Source organism: Lutra lutra, chromosome 12 (genome assembly GCF_902655055.1).
Source record: "Lutra lutra chromosome 12, mLutLut1.2, whole genome shotgun sequence".
Taxonomy (NCBI): Eukaryota; Metazoa; Chordata; class Mammalia; order Carnivora; family Mustelidae; genus Lutra; species Lutra lutra.
This window is the reverse complement of record NC_062289.1, coordinates 96,156,770-96,176,232: the sequence shown is the minus strand read 5'-3', so window position 1 is coordinate 96,176,232 and position 19,463 is coordinate 96,156,770. Positions and strand designations below refer to the sequence as shown.

Genomic DNA, 19,463 nt, shown 5'->3' with positions numbered 1-19,463 from the left:
AGAATAACTGTCCTAGATGACCTAGTACAGCAAAAAATTTCTCCAAGTACATAATAATTCATTAAAAGCATAACTAAATGAGTGTCCTCACTTGTTAGTAAAAAAAAAAAAATCAATTGTAAGCAAAAAACTTTAAATGGGGGTAGCAAAATACTACTTTATAATATGCAGATGTTTTTCTGCTAATTCGTGCTATCAAAATTTCATCACTTTCAAGAATCAGTTGACTGTCCTAGATGACCTAGTACAGCAAAAAATTTCTCCAAGTACATAATAATTCATTAAAAGCATAACTAAATGAGTGTCCTCACTTGTTAGTAAAAAAAAAAAAAAATCAATTGTAAGCAAATTAATAGAATAAAATTTTAAAAACACATGACCATCTCAATAGATGCACACGGTCTGAATGTAGTCTGCATTCTTATGTCGAAATGCTAACCCTTCAAAGATGATGGTATTAGAAGTGGGGCCTTTGTGGAGGGTGCTTAGGTCATGAGTGTGGGGCCCTCATGAATGGAATTAGTGCCTTAATAAAAGAGGCCAGAGAGTTTGCTAGCCCCACTTCCACCATGTGAGGACACAGCTGGAAAGATCCTGCTATGAACGAGGAAGAGAGCCCTCTCCAGCCACCACACTAAATCTGCCAGCACCATTATCTTGGACTGAGAGCCTCCTGAACTTCAGGAAGTAAGTTTCTATTGTTTATCAACTACCCGCTCTATGATATTTTGTTACAGTGGCCCAAACACGGCTAAAACAATGCAGAAAAAGCATTTAACAAAATCCAACACCCCTTCATGATACCAAATAAAAATAAAAAAACAAGAAGCACTCAACAAACTAGAAATAGAAGGGAATTTCCTCAAAGAGCATCCCATTATGAACACCACAGCTAACGTTATCTTAGCAGTAAAAGACTGGATGTTTTCCCCCTAAGATAAGGAACAAGCCAAGTACATTCTCTTTTGTTGCTTCTATTCAATACTGTACTAGATGTTCTAACCAGAGCAATAAGGCAAGAAAAAGAAAGAAAAGGCATCCAGATTAGAAAGGAAGAAGTAAAATGATTTCTATTCATATTTTACATTATTTTATACACAGAAAATCCTGAGGTATCCACTAAAAGGTTAGAACTAATGAAGGAGTTCAGCATAATTGGAGGATACAAGATCAATATACAAAAATCAATTATATTTCTCAGAGAACAACCTAGTGGTTGCTAGCAGGGAGGTGAATGGAGAGATGGGTAAGATAGATAAAGGGGATTAAGAGATACAAACTTCCAGTTATAAAATAAGTAAGGCACAAAGATGAAAAGTACAGCAAAGGGAATACAGTCGATAATATTGTAATAACATTGTTTGGTGACAGGTAGTGACTACACTTATCACGGTGAGTGCTGAAAAATGTATAGAACTGTCAAATCAATATGTTGTACACCTGAAACTAATAGAACATTGTATGTTAATTATACTTCCATTTTGAAAAACGAAACAAAATCAATTGTATCTCTATACACTTGTAACACAACTCAAAATGAAATTATGAAAACGATTCCATTTACAATAGCATCAAAAAGAATAAAATATTTAGGAATAAATAAAAGTACAAAACATACAATCTGAAAACTATAAAGCATTGTTTAAAGAATTTAAGACCTAGATAAATGGAAAAACATCCATGTTCATGGTTCAGAAGACTTAATATTCAAGATGTTAATACTAGGCGAGCCTGGATGGGTTAAAGCCTCTGCCTTCGGCTTGGGTCATGATCCTAGGGTCCTGGGATCGAGCCCCGCATCGTGGGCTCTTTGCTTGGCAGGGAGCCTGCTTCCTCCCCTCTCTCTGCCTGCTTCTCTGCCTACTTGTGATCTCTGTCAAATATATAAATTAAAAAAAAAAAAAAATCTTAAAAAAAAAAAAAAGATGTTAATACTCCCCAAACTGAGGGCACCTGGGTGGCCTAGTCAGTTAGGTGTCTGCCTTTGGCTCAGGTCATGATCCCAGGGTCCTGGGATAGAGTCCGCATTTGGCTCCCTGCTCAGCAGGGAGTCTGCATCTCCCTCTCTTCTGCCCCACCCCCCTCCTCATGCTCTCTTTCTCTCAAATAAATAAATAAAATCTTTTTTTTTTTTTTTTTTGTCAGAGAGAGAGAGAGAGAGCACAGGCAGACAGGGTGGCAGGCAGAGGCAGAGGGAGAAGCAGGCTCCCCACAGAACAAGGAGCCCGATGTGGGACTCGATCCCAGGACGCTGGGATCATGACCTGAGCTGAAGGCAGCTGCTTAACCAACTGAGCCACCCAGGCGTCCCTAAATAAATAAAATCTTAAAAAAAAAAAAAAAGTACTCCCCAAACTGAGCTACAGAGTCAATGCACCACCTATCAAAATTCCAGCTGACTTTTTGTAAAGATTGACTAGCCGATCCTAAAATTCTTAAGGAAGTACAAGGAGACCAGCATAGCCAAAACCATCTGGAAAAGAGCAAAGTTTGAAGACTCACATTTACCAAATTCAAAATTTAACTGTGTACAAAGCTATAGCAATCAAGAGTGTGGTATTGGCAGAAAGGCAGAATCAACAGAATACAATTTAAAGTCCAGAAATAAACTTACACATTTATGGTCAATTAGTTTTCAGCAAGGGCACCAAAATAATTCAGTGGGGAAAGAATAATCTTTTCAGCAAATGGTGCTTGAACAACTGGATATCCACATGCAAAAGAATGAAGTTTTATATTATGATACATGAAAATTAGCTGTAAATTGATCATAAACCCAAATAGAAGAGCCAAAACAATAAAACTCTTAGAAGAAAACAAAGAAGTTCATCTTTGTGACCTTGGGTTAGGCAAAACCTTCTTAGATACAATACCGAAAGCATACGAGACCAGAGAAAATAGAGATAAATAGTACTTCATCAGAGCTAAAAATTTTTGTACTTCATGTGATATCATAAATAAAGTAAAAAGACATCCCACAAAAGGGGAAAAAAATATTTGTAAGTCATTTATCTGACAAGGGGCTACTTAGTATCGAGACTATACAAAGAACCTGAACTTTTTTTTTTTTAATATTTTATTTATTTATTTGACACAGAGAGAGAGAGATCACAAGTAGGCAGAGAGGCAGGCATAGATAGAGGAGGAAGCAGGCTCCCTGCCGAGCAGAGAGCCCGATGCGGGCTCGATCCCAAGACCCTGAGACCATGACCTGAGCTGAAGGCAGAGGCTTAACCCACTAAGCCACCCAGGTGCCCCAGAACTTGAACTTCTTAAGGATAAAAAGACTACCCAATTTTTAAATGGGCAAAGGATCTGGAATAGACATTTCTTCAAAGGCGATATGCCAGTGTCAATGAGTATATGAAAAGAGGCTCAATTTCTCTCATCACTAGGGAAATCTCAGTCAAAATCACAATGAGATACCACTTCACACCCATGAGGATGACTACAGTCCAAAAGACAGCAAATGTGGACAAGGATGTGGAGAAACTAGAAACCCTTACGCATGGCCAGTGGGAATGCAAAATGGTGCAGCCAATCTGAAAAATGGTGGGCAGGTCTTCAAAAAGTCAAACACAGAGTAACCATATGACCCAGCCATTTCTCTCATGGGTATCGACCCAAGAGAAATAAAAACATACATCCCTATGAAAACTTGTACACAAATGTGCATACAGCATTATTCATACAGCCAAAAAGTTCAGCAGGGACAAATATCCATCAATTGGTAAAAGGATAAACAGAATCCAGCACACCCAGACAATGGAATACTATTCAGCCAAAGAAAGGAATGAAGGCCTGATCTGTCCCACAGTGTGGATGAATCTCACACACATGGTAAGTCCAAGGAGCCAGACAAAAAGGCCACATACTGTAGGATTCCATTTATAGGAAATGTCCAGTATAGGCAAATCTAAAGAGACAGCAAGTAGATTAGCAGTCGCACGGAGCTGGAGGGGTGGAGGGGAAATGGAGAGTGGCTACAGGGTACGGGGTTTCTTTCTGGAGAGGTGAAAATGTTCTGGAATTTGATGCTGGTGAAGGTTGCACAGCTCAGTGAAGACACTAAAAACCACTGAGTGTTATTATACTTTAATGGGTGAATTGTATGATTAGTGAATTATAGCTCAATAAAGATGTTTGAAAAAAACCTATGTATGTATGTATGTGCTTCATGTAATATATAAAATGAATCTATCATCTATATACTGTTGGATGAGTTAATTTCTCCAGAGCTTCAGTTTGCTCCCTTGTAAACTGGGAATAAAAAACGGGGTGGGGGCGGGAATCGACCTTATGGAGTTCTTACAAGAGTAAAGGCGTAATACCTAACCCTGTAAGAAGCACTAAGAAGAATTAGCTCTTCTTATCATATACCCACATTACAGAGCGTATATAAGCAGTTTCTTCCTAAAAGGGATCTGTTCAGATTTCATTACAGTTAATAGTGGGGCTTAGGGTCTCCAACCAATGACATTAGCTCAGTGAGCAAGAGATTTCAGAGCTAAACTAGAATTCACATTGGAAGCTGATCATTTCAGGTTTTCCTTTATGTTTCTCCAGTCATGAACTGTACCAAATTAAAAATACCCACCCGTTCAAACTGTAATAGTGCCCCTGAGGAAGAAAAGCAGGGAGATTTCTGCCCATCTCCATCCTAATTGCTAACTTAAGAATTTAAGCCCACTGACTAGGCTTGCTCAAAGCAAGCCTACTTTTTTTTACATCCTGCGGCCCTCCGGAGGCAGTAAAAGGCCGAGCTCTGAGCGCAGGCTGCAGAGCCAGACAACAGGCCCACAGCCAGGCCCCTGACTAGCCTCAGGTGCAGTGCTCAACCTTTCTGTTCTTCGGCACCCAGCACGAAGTAAGTGCCTCATCTACCCTCACTGCCACCTGGGGGCGGGGAGCCCTCCACCAAGAGGCTGCGAACCGGCCTTCCACTCTCTCCAGAGTCCACTCTCATTCCTGTGCATCTCTCAGGCTGCTCTGGTCCTCTGCGGCTGTGACCCAAACTGATGCCCCCACCCCAAGTCCAGCAGGAAACGGTATCCATAGGCATAGTTCCCTCAAGGGAGCCTGAGCCTCTAAGGGCCAAGGAGGACCATGTGAGAGCAGGCTCTAGCTCTTCATCTTGGATGCTGGGCCCCTGGCTCCTGGCAGGCCTCCAGCCAAGAGGCACCAACCTGAATGTGTGCCCAGGGCCCCACTCAGCCTGCGGCAGATGGGGGTAAGAACCCCAGGGTAGCTCTCCGTCAAGCTCTGAGGACTGCTGCCGCCTAGAACACCCTCTTCTTCTTGCCCTGATGGTGTCCCTTCACCTGCCAGCTTCCTCACTGGGGGCCGGCCCTGGAGTCGGGCCGCATCTGCCACCCTCCACCCTACTGGGTCCTGGGTTTCCCCCCATCCAAGATGCACTGACTGACCTTTGCATACATCCGTTTAAGTGTTCACCCATTCTTCCAGCATCCATAAGAAAGCCAGGGATGTTTAACAGACCTCTCTAGCTAAATGACAAACAACATAACCATGACACAAATCACTTCCACTGCACCGGCTTCAAGGCCCCACTGAATATTAAAGACAGTAGAGCTGATGCATCAAGAGGCACTTAATAAAATGCCCCTGCTGAGCCAACATGGAAAGTTTGAAACAACTGCAGAGTTGGCAAACTCCACACTCCAGCCCTCAGCAAGACCTTGGGATGGGGGGTGACTCACGCGCCCTCGGAAACGCGCCTATCCTCCTCATCTGGATAAACTTGATTCTGTGCTGCTGTTCCTAGAACAAAATACAATTCTTGCAGCTACCAGTGTGCCCTCTTAGAGTCTCACTCGTGGGATGGGAGGAATGAAGGAACAGACCGCAGAAGCTTACTGGCAAACAAACGGAGTGAAGCAGCTGGTTGTGTTGCTGGGCCGATAGGAATTTTTTGTTTCTAACTCTGCAGCCAGTACATGTTCCTTGCAGAAAAACTGGGCCATACATAAAAGAAACTGAATGCCCAGGACGATTACAATAATCACAGCAGCAATGAGGATAAATGGGATCACTCTCATTTATGATGTGCCTGCGTTTTCAGATCTGCTCTCTGGCTTATCTTCCACAATTCTGAACTGGAGGGACTCTTATGGAAAAAGCAGCAGAATGGAAGGGTTAAGAATACAGCATCAGGGCAGAGCCGGACCTTCTGGGTTCACACCCTGGTTCAGCCAGTGGCTAAGTGTGCAGCTGAGCCTCCCCACCTTACCTGGTTTCCTTATCTGTAAAATGGGAATCGTGATAGCATTCACTCCGGCATACTGGTGTGAGAATTAAATCTGAAATTGCACAGAAAGCATTTCTGCACAATGCCTGACAAACCGGTAGGCTTTCAGGGCTACTCTCCCTATTTTTACAGATGATAAAACAACTCAGCAAGTGTAGATAACTTGCCTAGGCTCACAATGTTATCAGTATTTGTACTGGCCATTAACCCAACTGCCTGTAAGTCACAGACCTCCGTAGTTATTTCATAATCAAGAGAATCTTCACAAATATGAAAGCAACAAAATATTTCCTACCACATGTTTTAATGATATCAATGAATAACTTCTTAACCCTGAACCGGTTACATAATTTGCAGGGTGCAGTGAGAAATGAAAATGCAAGGCGGTGGGGCCACCTGGTGTGGCTCACTTGGTTAAGGCTCCAACTCTCGATTTCAGCTTGGGTCAGATCTCAGGATTGTGAAGTCAAGTCAGGCTCCATGGCTCAGCGGGGAGTCTGCTCAAGAGTCTCTCTCTCTCCCTCTGCCCCCTCCCATGCTGTCTTGCTCTTGCTCATGCTCTCTCAAATAAATCTTTTTTTAAAAAAAGAATTTCAAGATGGTGAAAGCAGAGCATTGTACCAAGCATACCCCTTGAAGCCAACCCAACCTCTACCCCTTCAATGGCCAAGCTTTAGGATGGAGATTGGGTTATGTGGTCATGACAGTCAAGCTTTCACAGTACAGATGTTCTTTATGATTCATCTGCTTCAATTGCCTCTTACTCAGAAAGGATTGGTATACTATGAAATGATCTATGGGGAAAACCGATAACAAAGTCAAAACCAAATAACTGGCAAGTATTAATATTCTTCCTTTGAACCCCCCCCCACACTTTGACAGTATAAGGTGCAAAGAATCAGTTTACTCCAGGAAAATCTGCTGCAGAATTGTAATTCTCTGATCACGAATGTCCTTAACATTTTTTGAGATAAGAGGCACAGAGAACTTTGAATCAATTACAGCCTACAGGAAAAGGAGAAAATTCAACTATGCCACATTTTAGACTGTAAACCAAGCCTGTGTTCTTATCAAACAAGTTTTTCCTATAAAGAAAACCTGCACTGCATTCAAGCTCTTTTCTTCACTCCCGATGAATAGAAAGCCTGCTGTTTCCAGAAATCAGCATTGAAAGAGTGTGTGGCTTAATGGTGGCAACCAACTTCTCTATCAAAAGGGAGTTTAGTTCTGCGACTTTCTTTGTACTTTATCTCAGTATTTCACAAGAAGCTGGGGCAGCAGGGACACTGAGGAAGTGCAGATGCACAACAGAGCAGGATTCTCTGGTTGTTTTTCAAGTGTCCAAGGTGAGAACGCTGAGAGCTGAGAGCAAAATGATGGAGGATTCCCTCTGCGCCACATCTAGTAACAGAAAGGGAATGAAATCACCAGGTATACTAGGACACCTAATGGTGAGTCATCTACTCTGGGGGCGTGATCTAATTAAGACCAATGACTCTTACAATAAAAGTTTATTCTGTCTGGACAGAGGATTTAAATGAAAAAAGACCAACTCTTGACTTCCAGGAAGTGCCCAGCAGATTTTTTTTTTTTTTTTTTTAATATAGCAGGAGGCAAGAACACACTCACTTAGCAGTAACCATTCACCAAACGGGGTGATGCTGACCTTGCTCAATTTTTGCCAACCAAAAGTGCTCCTTTTTCTTTAAAATTTCTTGAAAATTAGCATCGATTTTGAGCCACTGAAAAATCACGACTTCAAAGTCAACAAGAATTACACCAAATAACTACAAATCCTTATCCTAATGGCAAAGTACATTAGCTTGGAACCTGAGGACACCAATAACTCCCCGAATTGTTGGGATGCCTTTAAAAGCAGGCTTTCTCCCGCAGAATACTACTGACACTTTGGACCAGATAATTCTCAGTTGTGGAGAGCTGGCCTGCGCACTGGAGAATGGTGACCTGCATCCTTGGCCTCTACCGCTAAGATCCCAGTAGCACCCATTCCCCACTGGTAACAACCAAAACTGTCTCCACGCATTAACATTGGGGGTGGGGAGGTGTGTGTCAAAAATCACCTCCAACTGAGAACCACTGATTTATAGAGATGGCAAGAAATAAAAGACAAGGAATCAAAGCACTGGAGGACAGGAAGGGATTTTAAGGATCCTGTGCCCCCGTGATTCTCAAACTTTGGGATGTATCAGCCTCCGAGAGCCAGAAAGGGAAAATGCCTTGCCCAAGGTCACAGGGCGAGTTACAACCTGGACTCCAAACCCAACCAAGCCCTTCCTTACGAAAAGGGCGGGGGCGGGGAGGGGCGCGGGGGTGAGCGGTGTGTGCCATTCTTACCTCTTTGGGAGAGGCAGGAAAGCCTAACTGGTTACGACAGTGTACTCTGGAGCCAGCCGGCCAGAGTTAAAATCCCGACTTGGCATTTATTAAGTGGGCGACCTTGCACAAGGCACATAACCTCTGAGAGCCTCAGTTTCCTTCGCTGGCAAATGTAATAATAACAGTGCCTACCTCCTAGGTCTGCAGGAAAGGCAAAAAAAAAAATATTATAATGTTCCTAAAGCCCTCGGCACAGGGCCTGGCACCCAACAACCACTCCGATACATCTCTTATTATTATTGTCGCAGGCTGCAGAACTGAAGGGGTCTGCAGGACCCCGAAGGCAGAGAGCTGGAGATGGGCTCTGGGGGACGAAGCACCCCCGATTCCCCCCCCTCCCCGCCCCTCGCCGCAGGCGGACCCCCGCCCCGCCCCTCACCTGGCCCCGCAGCTCCTTCTCCAGCTGCCGGTAGTCGTTGTTCCAAACCAGGAGGTGCAAGGGGAAGTGGCCGCTGTTGTCGCGGGCCGAGGACATGGCGAGAAGGCCGCAGCCGGGCCTGCACTGCCCGCTTGCCAAGCCTCAGCCCCGGCGGGGTCTCCGGCGCCCGCCCGCCCGGCGGCCGACCAGAGAGAGAGAGAGAACGGAGCCAGTGAGCGAGGGGTGCGGTACGCGGTGGGGCGGCCTACGGGCCGGGTGCGGGGCGCGCGGGAGGTCGGGGGTCGCGGGCCGGGTCGGGGACGGGGTCGGCCGCGCCCACCCTGTGCCCCGCCGCGCTCCCGCCCGCGCTGACAGCTCCCGAACCGACTTCTGCGGGCCGAACTGCCCCAAACAGGGAAGTGCGCGGAGCGAACCACCGCGCGCCGCGGCGGAGGGAGACGAGGCCAGACGCACGGCCCGAGTCGGCCCGACTGCACCCACCCCCAACTACACACCGGAAAACACAGTGCAATCTCAAAACAGAGCTAGCATTCTCTCCCTTTGCCCAGGATCTCGACACGGACAACTCGGCCTATCCCTCACCAGCCTCTATCCCCCTGCTCCAGCTGTCTCATATGGTTCAGTCCACAACTGGGCCTCTTCCATCAGCTCTGGGTTCAGGGGTTGGCCGCTGGGGCCTGGACCAAACCATTCCAGTTACTGACTCCCTTGCAGCCTTTTTGGAATTGGGCAGTGCTTCCATGATTGGCCAGAAGCCATTTTGGAAGTGGGCAACACCCAACAATTTTAAAGAGGGAATATTACAAACTCTGGAGAAGTGGCATCGAAGATTTGCCTAACAAGGGGATTGTTCTTCCTTAGGGTTTCTCAACATTGGCACACTGTAAACTCGGTAATTTTCTTTCTGTGAGGGTTGTCCTGTGCTTTCTAGGATGTTGAGCAACATCCCTGGCGTTTCTATCCCCTGGATGCCGTAGCACTTACTCGCCAAAATGTCTCCGGACACTGCCAAATGTCCCCTGGGGGAGAAAAATCATCCCCAGTTGAGAACCACTTTCTACCAGAACTCCACACCGAGTTAGGATTCAAAGTGACCTACAGTGTGGTTTCCACATATGAGGGGCATTGGTTTTTCATACTAGCCACTCGAGTTTTGGATTATGGCTAAAAAGACTCACGGAGAATACCCAGACTTGATCAGAGTCTGCAAATATTAAGTTCATTCTTTGAGTTTCAACCTCAGACACTACAGCTCTTTGATTCAATGAAGAGCCAAGTCAACTTAACAGCTATTCCCCAGCCTAAGTTATCGGCACAGTTGTCTGCAACTAGACCACACAGCCGGGTGAAGTTATTCAGTGCATCCTGAAAGCATAGCCTCTCCCTCCCCAGCCTGCGTGCATCCAGATCTCAGATGCCCGCCACAACAGCTGTTCAAGAATCCTGGCCTAATCCGTTCTCCACACGTGTTGAGTCGGGAAGATTTGTGAGTCTGGGGAACAAAGCAGGGTGCAGGAGCACCAGGATATGATCCAGAGGCCCTTGCTGTGGAATGTGTGAGAATTATTCCCGTCATTCCTACACCACACATTTATCAAAATGGAGAGGTAGACCAACATCCAGGGCCTCTAAGACCTCTTGAGGACTTCCTATCTTTCCAGAAGCCTTACACAACTTAATCTTTCTTTTCATCATTCAATGTTCATTGGACATATCTCTTATTCATGAGTTGAAGAACTCCAAAATGGCAGCTTACCAGAGTATCTAAAGTCAAAACAGTGCCTGGCCCTTAATGGGCATCCAGTATTTCCCAAATGCAGATCATGGCTGCATTTACATGTAATACATACAATAAGTATTCACAGTATTAGGGTCGCATCTCTTCTCTCATTCACACTGATTAAACTCATCTCATTGTGTTTATCTCACAGTATGTATCCTACAGATTACTGTAGGTCATCTATTCTTATTTTCAAAAACAAAAAGTTGTGATTAGAAACTAGTAGTAAGGGGCGCCTGGGTGGCTCAGTGGTTTAAGCCTCTGCCTTCAGTTCAGGTCATGATCTCAGAGTCTTGGATCCAGCGCAACATCCCCGCATCCGGCTCTCTGCTCAGCGGGGAGTCTGCTTCCCTCCTCTCTCTGCCTGCCTCTCTGCCTTCTTGTGGTCTCTCTCTCTGTGTCAAATAAATAAATAAAATCTTTTAAAAAAGAAAGAAAAAGAAAGAAAGAAAGAAAGAAAGAAACTAGTAGATACTAAATACCAAAAATAGCAGGAGCTACTATTATTGAGTGCTTACAATGAGGCAGGCACACCACATTTTTCTATAAATTATTCCATTTGTCCTTAGCCAGATAGTAAATATTTAGCTCCATTGACCATATATGAGTTCTGTCAGATATTTTTCATCGACTTCCTCTTCTTTTTCTTCTTTATAATCCTTTAAAAATGTCTTTTTAAAGATTATTCTTGTGGAGGCCGAGAAAAATCAAGGCCATTCCACCTCAGGTTTAGCCTTAGCATAGGTACAGCCATCTTAGCTCTGGCAGCCATTTCAGACCCCTGTGCCCAAGGGCTGAACTTTCCCCTACTTTGCTTTAGTTCCAGAGACCCCCCCACCCTGCTTTAGTAACAGGAACCCATAAATAGCCCTGTCTTAACTAAGCTCTGGGGGGGGGCGGTGTCCAAGTCCCTACTCCGCTGTGCCGGTATACTTGGGCCCAAGCTTAAGCTTGTCAAATAAACCCTCGGGTGATTGCATCGGGTGCTTGGCTCCTTGGTGGTCTCTCAGACGCGAAAACTTGGGCATAACATTCTTATGTAGCAAGACTTGCCAAAGGGGAAACACACACACACACACACACACACACAAATCGTGCACTAGAGGTCGAGAACACATCATCTCCATTTTGCATATGAGACTAAAACTGCAGCCAAAGAAACACCTAGTGTTGGTTATTTTATGTATTTTGTTGTAGATCTACCACAATAGAATGTAAGCGCCATGAGAACAGGAAATTTTGTCTTTGCTCACTGTTATGTCTTCTGTGCCTGGAACAGTATGTGGAACAGAGTACATGCTCAGTAAGTATTTATTGAATAAGTGAATGAACTTGACCAGTTATTCTAAGTGACTTGACTATTGATGGCTTCGGGAAACATGTGGCTGCAGAACCCTGGCCACGAGATTTTGCTGCTTCTCCTGGTATTAATCAGTGCTGGGACTTCCAAAGAGAGAGAGAAACCCAAATTGGAGAAAATATATAGGCAGGGCAGAAGATGCTCAGGCACATACCTGCCCTCACTCAAGATGGCGACAAAGCAGCGTGCCCTTTCCGGTCACATGATCTGCCCCTCGGCGAAGGGCGCCTCCCCGCGCGTGCGTCCTGCGACGCGGCTGCGAGGCGCTGAGGGGAGAGGCGCCACAGCCAGCGCCGCCGGGGAGACCCGTTAGAGCGGAAGCGCCTCCGCCGCAGCCTTCGCTGTCCCGCGGACCCTGATTCCTGGCAGGTGGGAGGCGGGAGCCATGTCGAAGCGGCTTCGGAGCAGCGAGGTGTGCGCTGATTGCAGCGGGCCGGGTGAGTCGCACCGGCCGGGCCCGCTTCCCTCAGTTCTGCTCGAGGGGACCCCTGCCCAGGGGCCGCCCCCTGGGTCGGGCGGGTCCGGGCGTCCGAACCCCACACCCCGGGTTCCAAAGAGGAGGCACCGGCGCGGCCTCCGGGCGGGACCCGTCCGGGGCCTGTCAAAGCCGGGCGGGCCAGGGACCCGCCGCCCTCCCGCCCCTCCCTCCCGTCTCATCCCCTTTCGTCTCTGTCCCAGGCCGGGCGGGGAGGCTGCGGGGTCGAGGCTGCTTCCCCAACAGGAAGGGGCTTGGGCAATCCACAGGAAGGCCAATTACAGAAGTAAAATGCGAGCGTTCTCCCGGCTGCGGCCCCCAGAGGCTGCAGGTGTTCCCCCAGCTCCCCGCGCAGCCCCCGGGACCCCGCCCCGTGAGGGGGCCCTGCCTGGGGTGGGTGCGCTCGCCGCTTCCGTCTCCTGATACTCTCTCTCCATAGGACACCCCTATTTCCCTGTTCTAAGAGCCCGTCTCCCGCTCCACCTCCATGGGGGAGAATCTCCAGGTCCGGGGTTTTGCAGACACAACCAGCGCTTGGGAGGCAATACCGGTCTCGAGTTTTGGGGTCTTAAGGACCTGGGTTCAAGCTAGGTTTTGTCTCTGGGTGACCTTGGACTGGTGATTTCATGTGGCCCAGCCTTAATTTCCTCATTTTTCCGATGGTGATAATTGGGAGACCCACATTCAGTGATAAGGAAGAGTCGATGAATATTCTTAGGATCATCTCATCTAAGTTTTTTCTGTATTGCGTTGTTTAGTACAGAACCTTTGCTGTCTCTTAAAACTGGAGTTGAGGTTCTAAATCATACATTAATTACAACCTACAAAACAAAATGATTGGCAGCAGACACATTTGGGCATTCAGGCCCGATAGACATGGGTGTGTTGAAAGGTCAAAACCGTTCTTCCTTGCATAAGGGATTTAGCGTTTTCAGATTTAGAGTTCAGATCCCTCTTAGCAACTGAAACCGAATTGACAGGTCTCTGTGCTGTTCTTGGTGCTTGGATTAACCTGCTTTGAAATTTGAAGTAATTCAAAGGTAAGATGGCTTCTCTCGTTACAATAAAGTCCAATTAACCCTTATAATTAAATCATTGAACACTAGTGTTTTCTGCAACTGTTCCAAACTTCATCTTGTTGCATGGCAGTGGAGACTGATTTTACATAGTACTGTGATAAGTCAGACCTTATGTGGTTCCTTTATGGCCTGTGTAGTGCAAGTAGGGTTACCAGTTTCCTTCGCAGATGGGGAAGGGGGTAGAGGAGTTGAAAAAGAGGACCTCAAGTCAGTATGGGTTATACAGACTCCATCGTATTCTCTGAAAATGTTATTTGTTCCACTTCCTTATTTTCTTGTTTTCAGTTGAACTTTCTGTGATGTGTTTCATTCACATGAGTCTAGGTTCAGACTTCCTCTTGGAATGTGTATTCTTTACTCCTTAGGTGATAGGGAACAAAGGAAAACTGCTTCTCCATTGCTGCGCTAATGACTGTCTTGCCCTTCTGCAGCATTTCGTGCATATTTCAGAACATTTTCTCTTCCATTGTATCATTTTCGTTGTTGTCTCAAATGCCTAATCTACAGAGACTTGAGTCACTTCCTTCCTGTTTTGAATATAATTAGGCTACCTTGAAATGTTGTGTGAACTTGAGCAGCTAGGAATTTGTGCTGCCTTTTCTGCAGAGCCCCAGTCAAGAGAGTTGCCTTTTTCTCGAAGGGGTCCCTTTAAAGATTCTGATGACTGCTGAGGCCTTCTCCCCAGAAAATGCACATGTAGTCACTCTTTCATCCAGAATTCAATTTCTTAATGGGGTCACAGACATTTCTGAGGTCCATTTGTGGTGTTCCTGGGGAGGAACTCCCCATTGTGGAGTCCGGGGAAGAAGCCCCAGCATAAAACAGTTTACCTTTAGGCAACGGTTTCACCCAGCCTCATTCATATGAACTCGATTTTGATTTTGCTGTGCTGTGAATGTTCTAATATTTTTTCCATGGGACTGTGATCCATGATGCTAAAGTGATGAATTGAGAACCTTGCTTAATGTGTATTAAATCCTTGTTGTCTTACTCCTATTTAATTTTCTTCAGGAACACTGTGAATCCTCTGAATGATATGTGAAAACAAAAGCTATGCTTCAAAATAGTCTTTTTATTTTTTTTAAGTATCAGTACCAAACTACAAAAAGCGGTGTTCTTTTTTTTTTTTAAGATTTTATTTTTTTATTTGACAGACAGAGATCACAAGGAGGCAGAGAAGCAGGCAGAGATTGGGAGAGGAAGCAGGCTCCCCGCTGAGCAGAGAGCCCGATGTGGGGCTGGATCCCAGGACTCTGGGATCATGACCTGAGCCGAAGGCAGAGGCTTAACCCACTGAGCAACCCAGGCGCCCCCAAAAAAACGGTGTTCTTATGTATCTTTGTAGGGATCTTTGGTCTTGACAGTTTCAGTCTTTGCATTTCAGAATAGTATAGTAGTACTGACAGAATTATACTTCATTGATTTATTTTGGTTTTGTTTTATTTCACGGCAAACCTTTTACCATGATCACATCTTAGCAATTTTTTTTTTAAATGGCAACATTAATGAATCTCTTTTTAATGAATCTAGTTCATTTTAAAGGTTTTGTTTTATTTTATTTTGAGAGAGAGCACAAGTGTGCATCTGTGCACACTCCTACACATGCACCGAGAGGGGCAGAGGGAAGGTGACTCCCAGGTAGACTCTGTGCTCAGTGTGGAGCCTGATCTCACGACCCTGAGATCATGACCTGAGCCGAAATCAAGAGTCGGTCCCTAAGCCGACTGAGCCACCCAGGTGCTCCAAATCTAGTTCATTTTAAATAGTTTGTTCTTTGAGCTCAACTATCTGAAAACTCCATTTGAGATTTTTCCCTATAATAATAGTGTTCACCTGAAACAATTGAAGTCTTAAGTATTGACAATCAAAACTTTTTCCAGTTGTCAAGAATTTCAGCGCCTCTTGAAAATACCTGAATGGTACTTCAAAAATAATTTGTGAAAGTTGTAACAGCTGACATTACTGAGTACTTACTATATGCAGCGAACTTTACCCTTTATATGCCCCCTACTCTGAGGTATGCTGTTATTCCCATTCGACCCGTGGTGAGGATGCTCAAAAAAATAACTTATCTGAGATCATTAGAAGTGGCAGAGTTGCGGTTCCAACCCTGGACTGCTTGTCTCCAGAGCCACCCTCGCAGCCACCACACCCTGTGACTCCCAGGATTTGTCTCTGATTTCATAATATGGTTGGAAAGGATTTGAATAAACTGTTAAAAATGGCAAAGATGGTGTACATGCATTTTAGAGATTTTTGTGGACATTGAAGAATTTCTGAATATAACTCTTAGACCAGGCACCTTTTGTCACCCCATTGTGAGTCTGACAAAATGTAGAAAGTCTGTTTTTGTCTGGGGTTTCTAAGTGTATGTGTTCAGTTTACTTGCCCCATGTGGATTATTCTCACTCCTTACCAAGTGCGAATTATTCCTCATCTCAAAGGATGTCTGCTGAAGCTCCATGGGACTTCATGGGAAAGAAATATTGTACACGCACCAAAAATGTTACTCATTTTTATTTTACACCTTTGCCCCGTTAAAGCAGCTGTTATTCCAGCTTCTGTTCTTTCAGAGCAGTTGCAAGGTGGGACTCAGCAGTTTATTTGAAACGACTAATGGATGTCATAGAATATTTTCTAGCAGAGAAGGCCAGGTTCCTCAGTGTGTCCTGCGAGCCACCACAGCCACCCAGTGTTACTGTGTCGCTTGCAGCTTTCTGCCAGGCCTTCAGCCATGCACAGGTGTGGCAGTAGATCAGGGTAGCAGTCTCTTCAGCATTTAGTTCAGATAACAGTCTGGATTATTCATTGACATGGCTGTGTTATCTTGCTGTTTGTGGAGGTTGGTTTGAAATGACTCATCCGTCCTCTCCCAGTTTGCTTCTCTTATGTCGAATGAAGGAGCAGGCATCTGAGACAGTAGATCACATTAGGGCTACAGACTGTGGCCCTACTCCAGAAAGGAGACAACTGCTTATTTAGGGCTTCAGCACATGTGTTTAATCTCAACCAGTGTGGTACCCAGTCAGCCGAGAAAGGTGGTATCATCAGACAGGCTCACCAGCTCGGCATGTTGACTAGCATCATAAGACAACAGAAACGTCTCGTTTTTTTGGAAAACCAAACCTCAATCGTCGTTGGCCATCTGGCAGTATAGCAGCCACCTGGTATCCTCGACACTGAGATGTCATTCTTCTTTCCAGATCCTTCCTGGGCATCAGTAAATAGGGGAACTTTTATATGTGACGAGTGCTGCAGTGTCCATCGGAGCCTAGGGCGCCACATCTCCCAAGTAAGGCATCTGAAACACACACCGTGGCCTCCCACGTTGCTGCAGGTAAACAGTAAGAATTCTCATGGTTTGTAATTTGAGCTTGTAGGGTTCATGGTTTTAGCAACTAAATTCCCCTACTACACTTAAATCTTACAAAAATGTTTGAGTTGTAACTGAATAGAGGTGCTATGCCTATTAGTGCTGTATGTGAGAACTGAATTCCTCATTTGGATTTTTTTTCCCCTTCTAAGAAATAAATTTTGTCTCAAAAACTCAATTATAGATAGAAAAATACTTGTTAAAATTTCCTGGTAACATTTCACTGCTGACTTTCTGGACTGTCACCAGAAATTGTTTTCAAATGGTCCATCTTTTTCGTATACCACAATAAATGTTTCTGAAAGCTGCAGTCTCGGGAAATTTTCCTTACGTTTCCTGCTTTGATGGAAGCATGGACTGACACTCCTCAGAAATCTCTGAAACGTCTGATCTAAGTCTTCTTGAAATTCTTGTTACAATTTAGACACCAAATTGGGTTGACATGTTTCGATAGAATGCCTGACACCCTGGTAAGTGTCAAGTGAGCTCTTTGTTTTCTTTGGGGTTGGATGTCATGTCACCTGTACTTCTATTTTGGGGTGCACATTCTTCAAGTTCTATTTGGAAGTCAGAATTAAGCATGTGTTTCGCCTTCATTTGTCTTGAGTACATATTTTACTAAATCTGTGGCAGCTGCTCAACATATCCCTTAAACTTGCTATATAAACCAACAGACCAGAACAAGTGGGTTTGGGTCTCCGATGTGACACTGTCTCCACCAATGCAAAAAAACCCAGATGGGGCAGTGTCAGGAGTCATACTTTGAAATGAAATTGGGAAGTATGATTTATTAATAACTCATGCTTAGAAGTTTCTAACAGCTCCTTCTCATGTGAAAGTGGGTGTTTATTGCTCTCAGGACTTTCTTTACAGATTTCATTATAGGGCCTGAAGAAAGTCCAGAGATGAATAGTTTAAAATGCCAGGCTTGACCCTAAAAGAACAATTCCGGGGCGCCTGGGTGGCTCAGTTGGTTAAGCAACTGCCTTCAGCTCAGTTCACGATCCCAGAGTCCTGGGATCGAGTCCCACATCGGGCTCCCAGCTCCACGGGGAGTCTGCTTCTCCCTCTGACCTTCTCACCTCTCATGCTGTCTCTCACTGTCTCTCTCTCAAATAAATAAAATCTTTAAAAAAAAAAACAAACAAACACAATTCCGAAAGGATGGCACATGGAACCACCAGTGGTACTCAAGACAAATGTAGGTAATACTCAAATATTTATTTTTATTTTTTTTTTTAAGATTTTATTTATTTATTTGACAGAGAGAGATCACAAGCAGGCAGAGAGGCAGGTAGAGAGAGAGGAGGAAGCAGGCTCCCTGCTGAGCAGAGAGCCCGATTCGGGGCTCGATCCCAGGACCCTGAGATCATGACCTGAGCCGAAGGCAGCGGCTTAACCCACTGAGCCACCCAGGCGCCCCTCAAATATTTATTTTAATGGTTGCATTAGTTTAATGTTTATAGGAAAACTTTAACTAGCACACCAGCCATAATTGCTAGTAAAAGTTTTTTAAAAATGAGTGGATTAAAGGAAAATCTTAGGCAGAAGGTCTAGACAGTACGTGGGTTGTTAAGAATCTTCAAAACTGTATTTGAATGATCACTGCCCCAAGTGTCAAAGTGCTCTTCATAATATGTAAGAACAATTTAATCAAACGCGTTTAGGTACTTAGCCATCCTCCTGGTCAGACCTGAATCCTGTATATAGGGGTCATCCTTCTCTTTCTGGAATCAGAAGCATTGATTTGTAGGACATCCCCGTCATGCTGATGTTTGCAGTAGGGCTTGGTTTTCCCAGTTCAGTCACTACAATTTCCAGTGAATATTTGTGGAAAAACATTAAAATATGATTTTATACTGCTTGGTTTTAGATGGTTGAAACCTTGTATAATAATGGTGCTAATTCTATATGGGAGCATTCTTTGCTGGACCCTGCCTCTATTATGAGCGGAAGACGTAAAGCTAATCCACAGGATAAAGTACAGTGAGTGGAATGTTTATCAATACTTTTATTTCTTCATAACCCCTGGGGCCCACTAAAAGGAGTGCAGCTACTTTGGACCAGCCTCCACCAAGGGCGGCACAGGAGGTGGTTACACTCCATTTGCTCACGGAGCTCTTTGCTATTAGAAATGGAGAACAAGGCCCCGCACAGAACCATCTCTTTTGCATGGTTGCACAGCACGAGTCAGTGGCTTCTCCAGTTTGAAACTAAAGCTTGGAGGCTGTTAATGTATTCAGACTTAAGCTTAGGTGCTCAGACAAGAGGCAGTCAGACCAGAGATGTAGGTTCTGGATTCCAGTCTGCCTGATGCCTCTCCCTGTACAATTGGATGTAACAGCTGCTTCC

The 19,463-nt window shown here is 45.0% G+C and overlaps 2 protein-coding genes across 19 annotated transcripts in view; one reads left to right on the top strand and one right to left on the bottom strand.

The window, feature by feature from the left end:
- Nucleotides 1-9,400, bottom strand: part of ANKRD13A (ankyrin repeat domain 13A) — a 32,793-nt gene extending 23,393 nt beyond the window's left edge. Inside the window, exon 1 of the mRNA XM_047697069.1 lies at nt 9,045-9,400. Within this exon, the coding sequence (XP_047553025.1) occupies nt 9,045-9,140 (96 nt within the window). The 5' untranslated portion in view covers nt 9,141-9,400. The remainder of the gene's footprint in view (nt 1-9,044) is intronic.
- A 3,030-nt stretch (nt 9,401-12,430) lies between these two features.
- GIT2 (GIT ArfGAP 2) overlaps nt 12,431-19,463 on the top strand; it is a 48,355-nt gene continuing 41,322 nt past the window's right edge. For 16 of the 18 annotated variants that reach the window (XM_047696230.1, XM_047696226.1, XM_047696240.1 and 13 more), the window contains exons 1-3: nt 12,431-12,621; nt 16,942-17,075; nt 18,985-19,097. In XM_047696230.1, the coding sequence (XP_047552186.1) occupies nt 12,570-12,621; nt 16,942-17,075; nt 18,985-19,097 (299 nt within the window). In that variant the 5' untranslated portion in view covers nt 12,431-12,569. Of the gene's footprint in view, nt 12,622-13,639; nt 13,700-16,941; nt 17,076-18,231; nt 18,313-18,984; nt 19,098-19,463 lie in introns of those variants that run through there. The other 2 variants (XM_047696232.1, XM_047696231.1) reach the window with 2 other exon arrangements.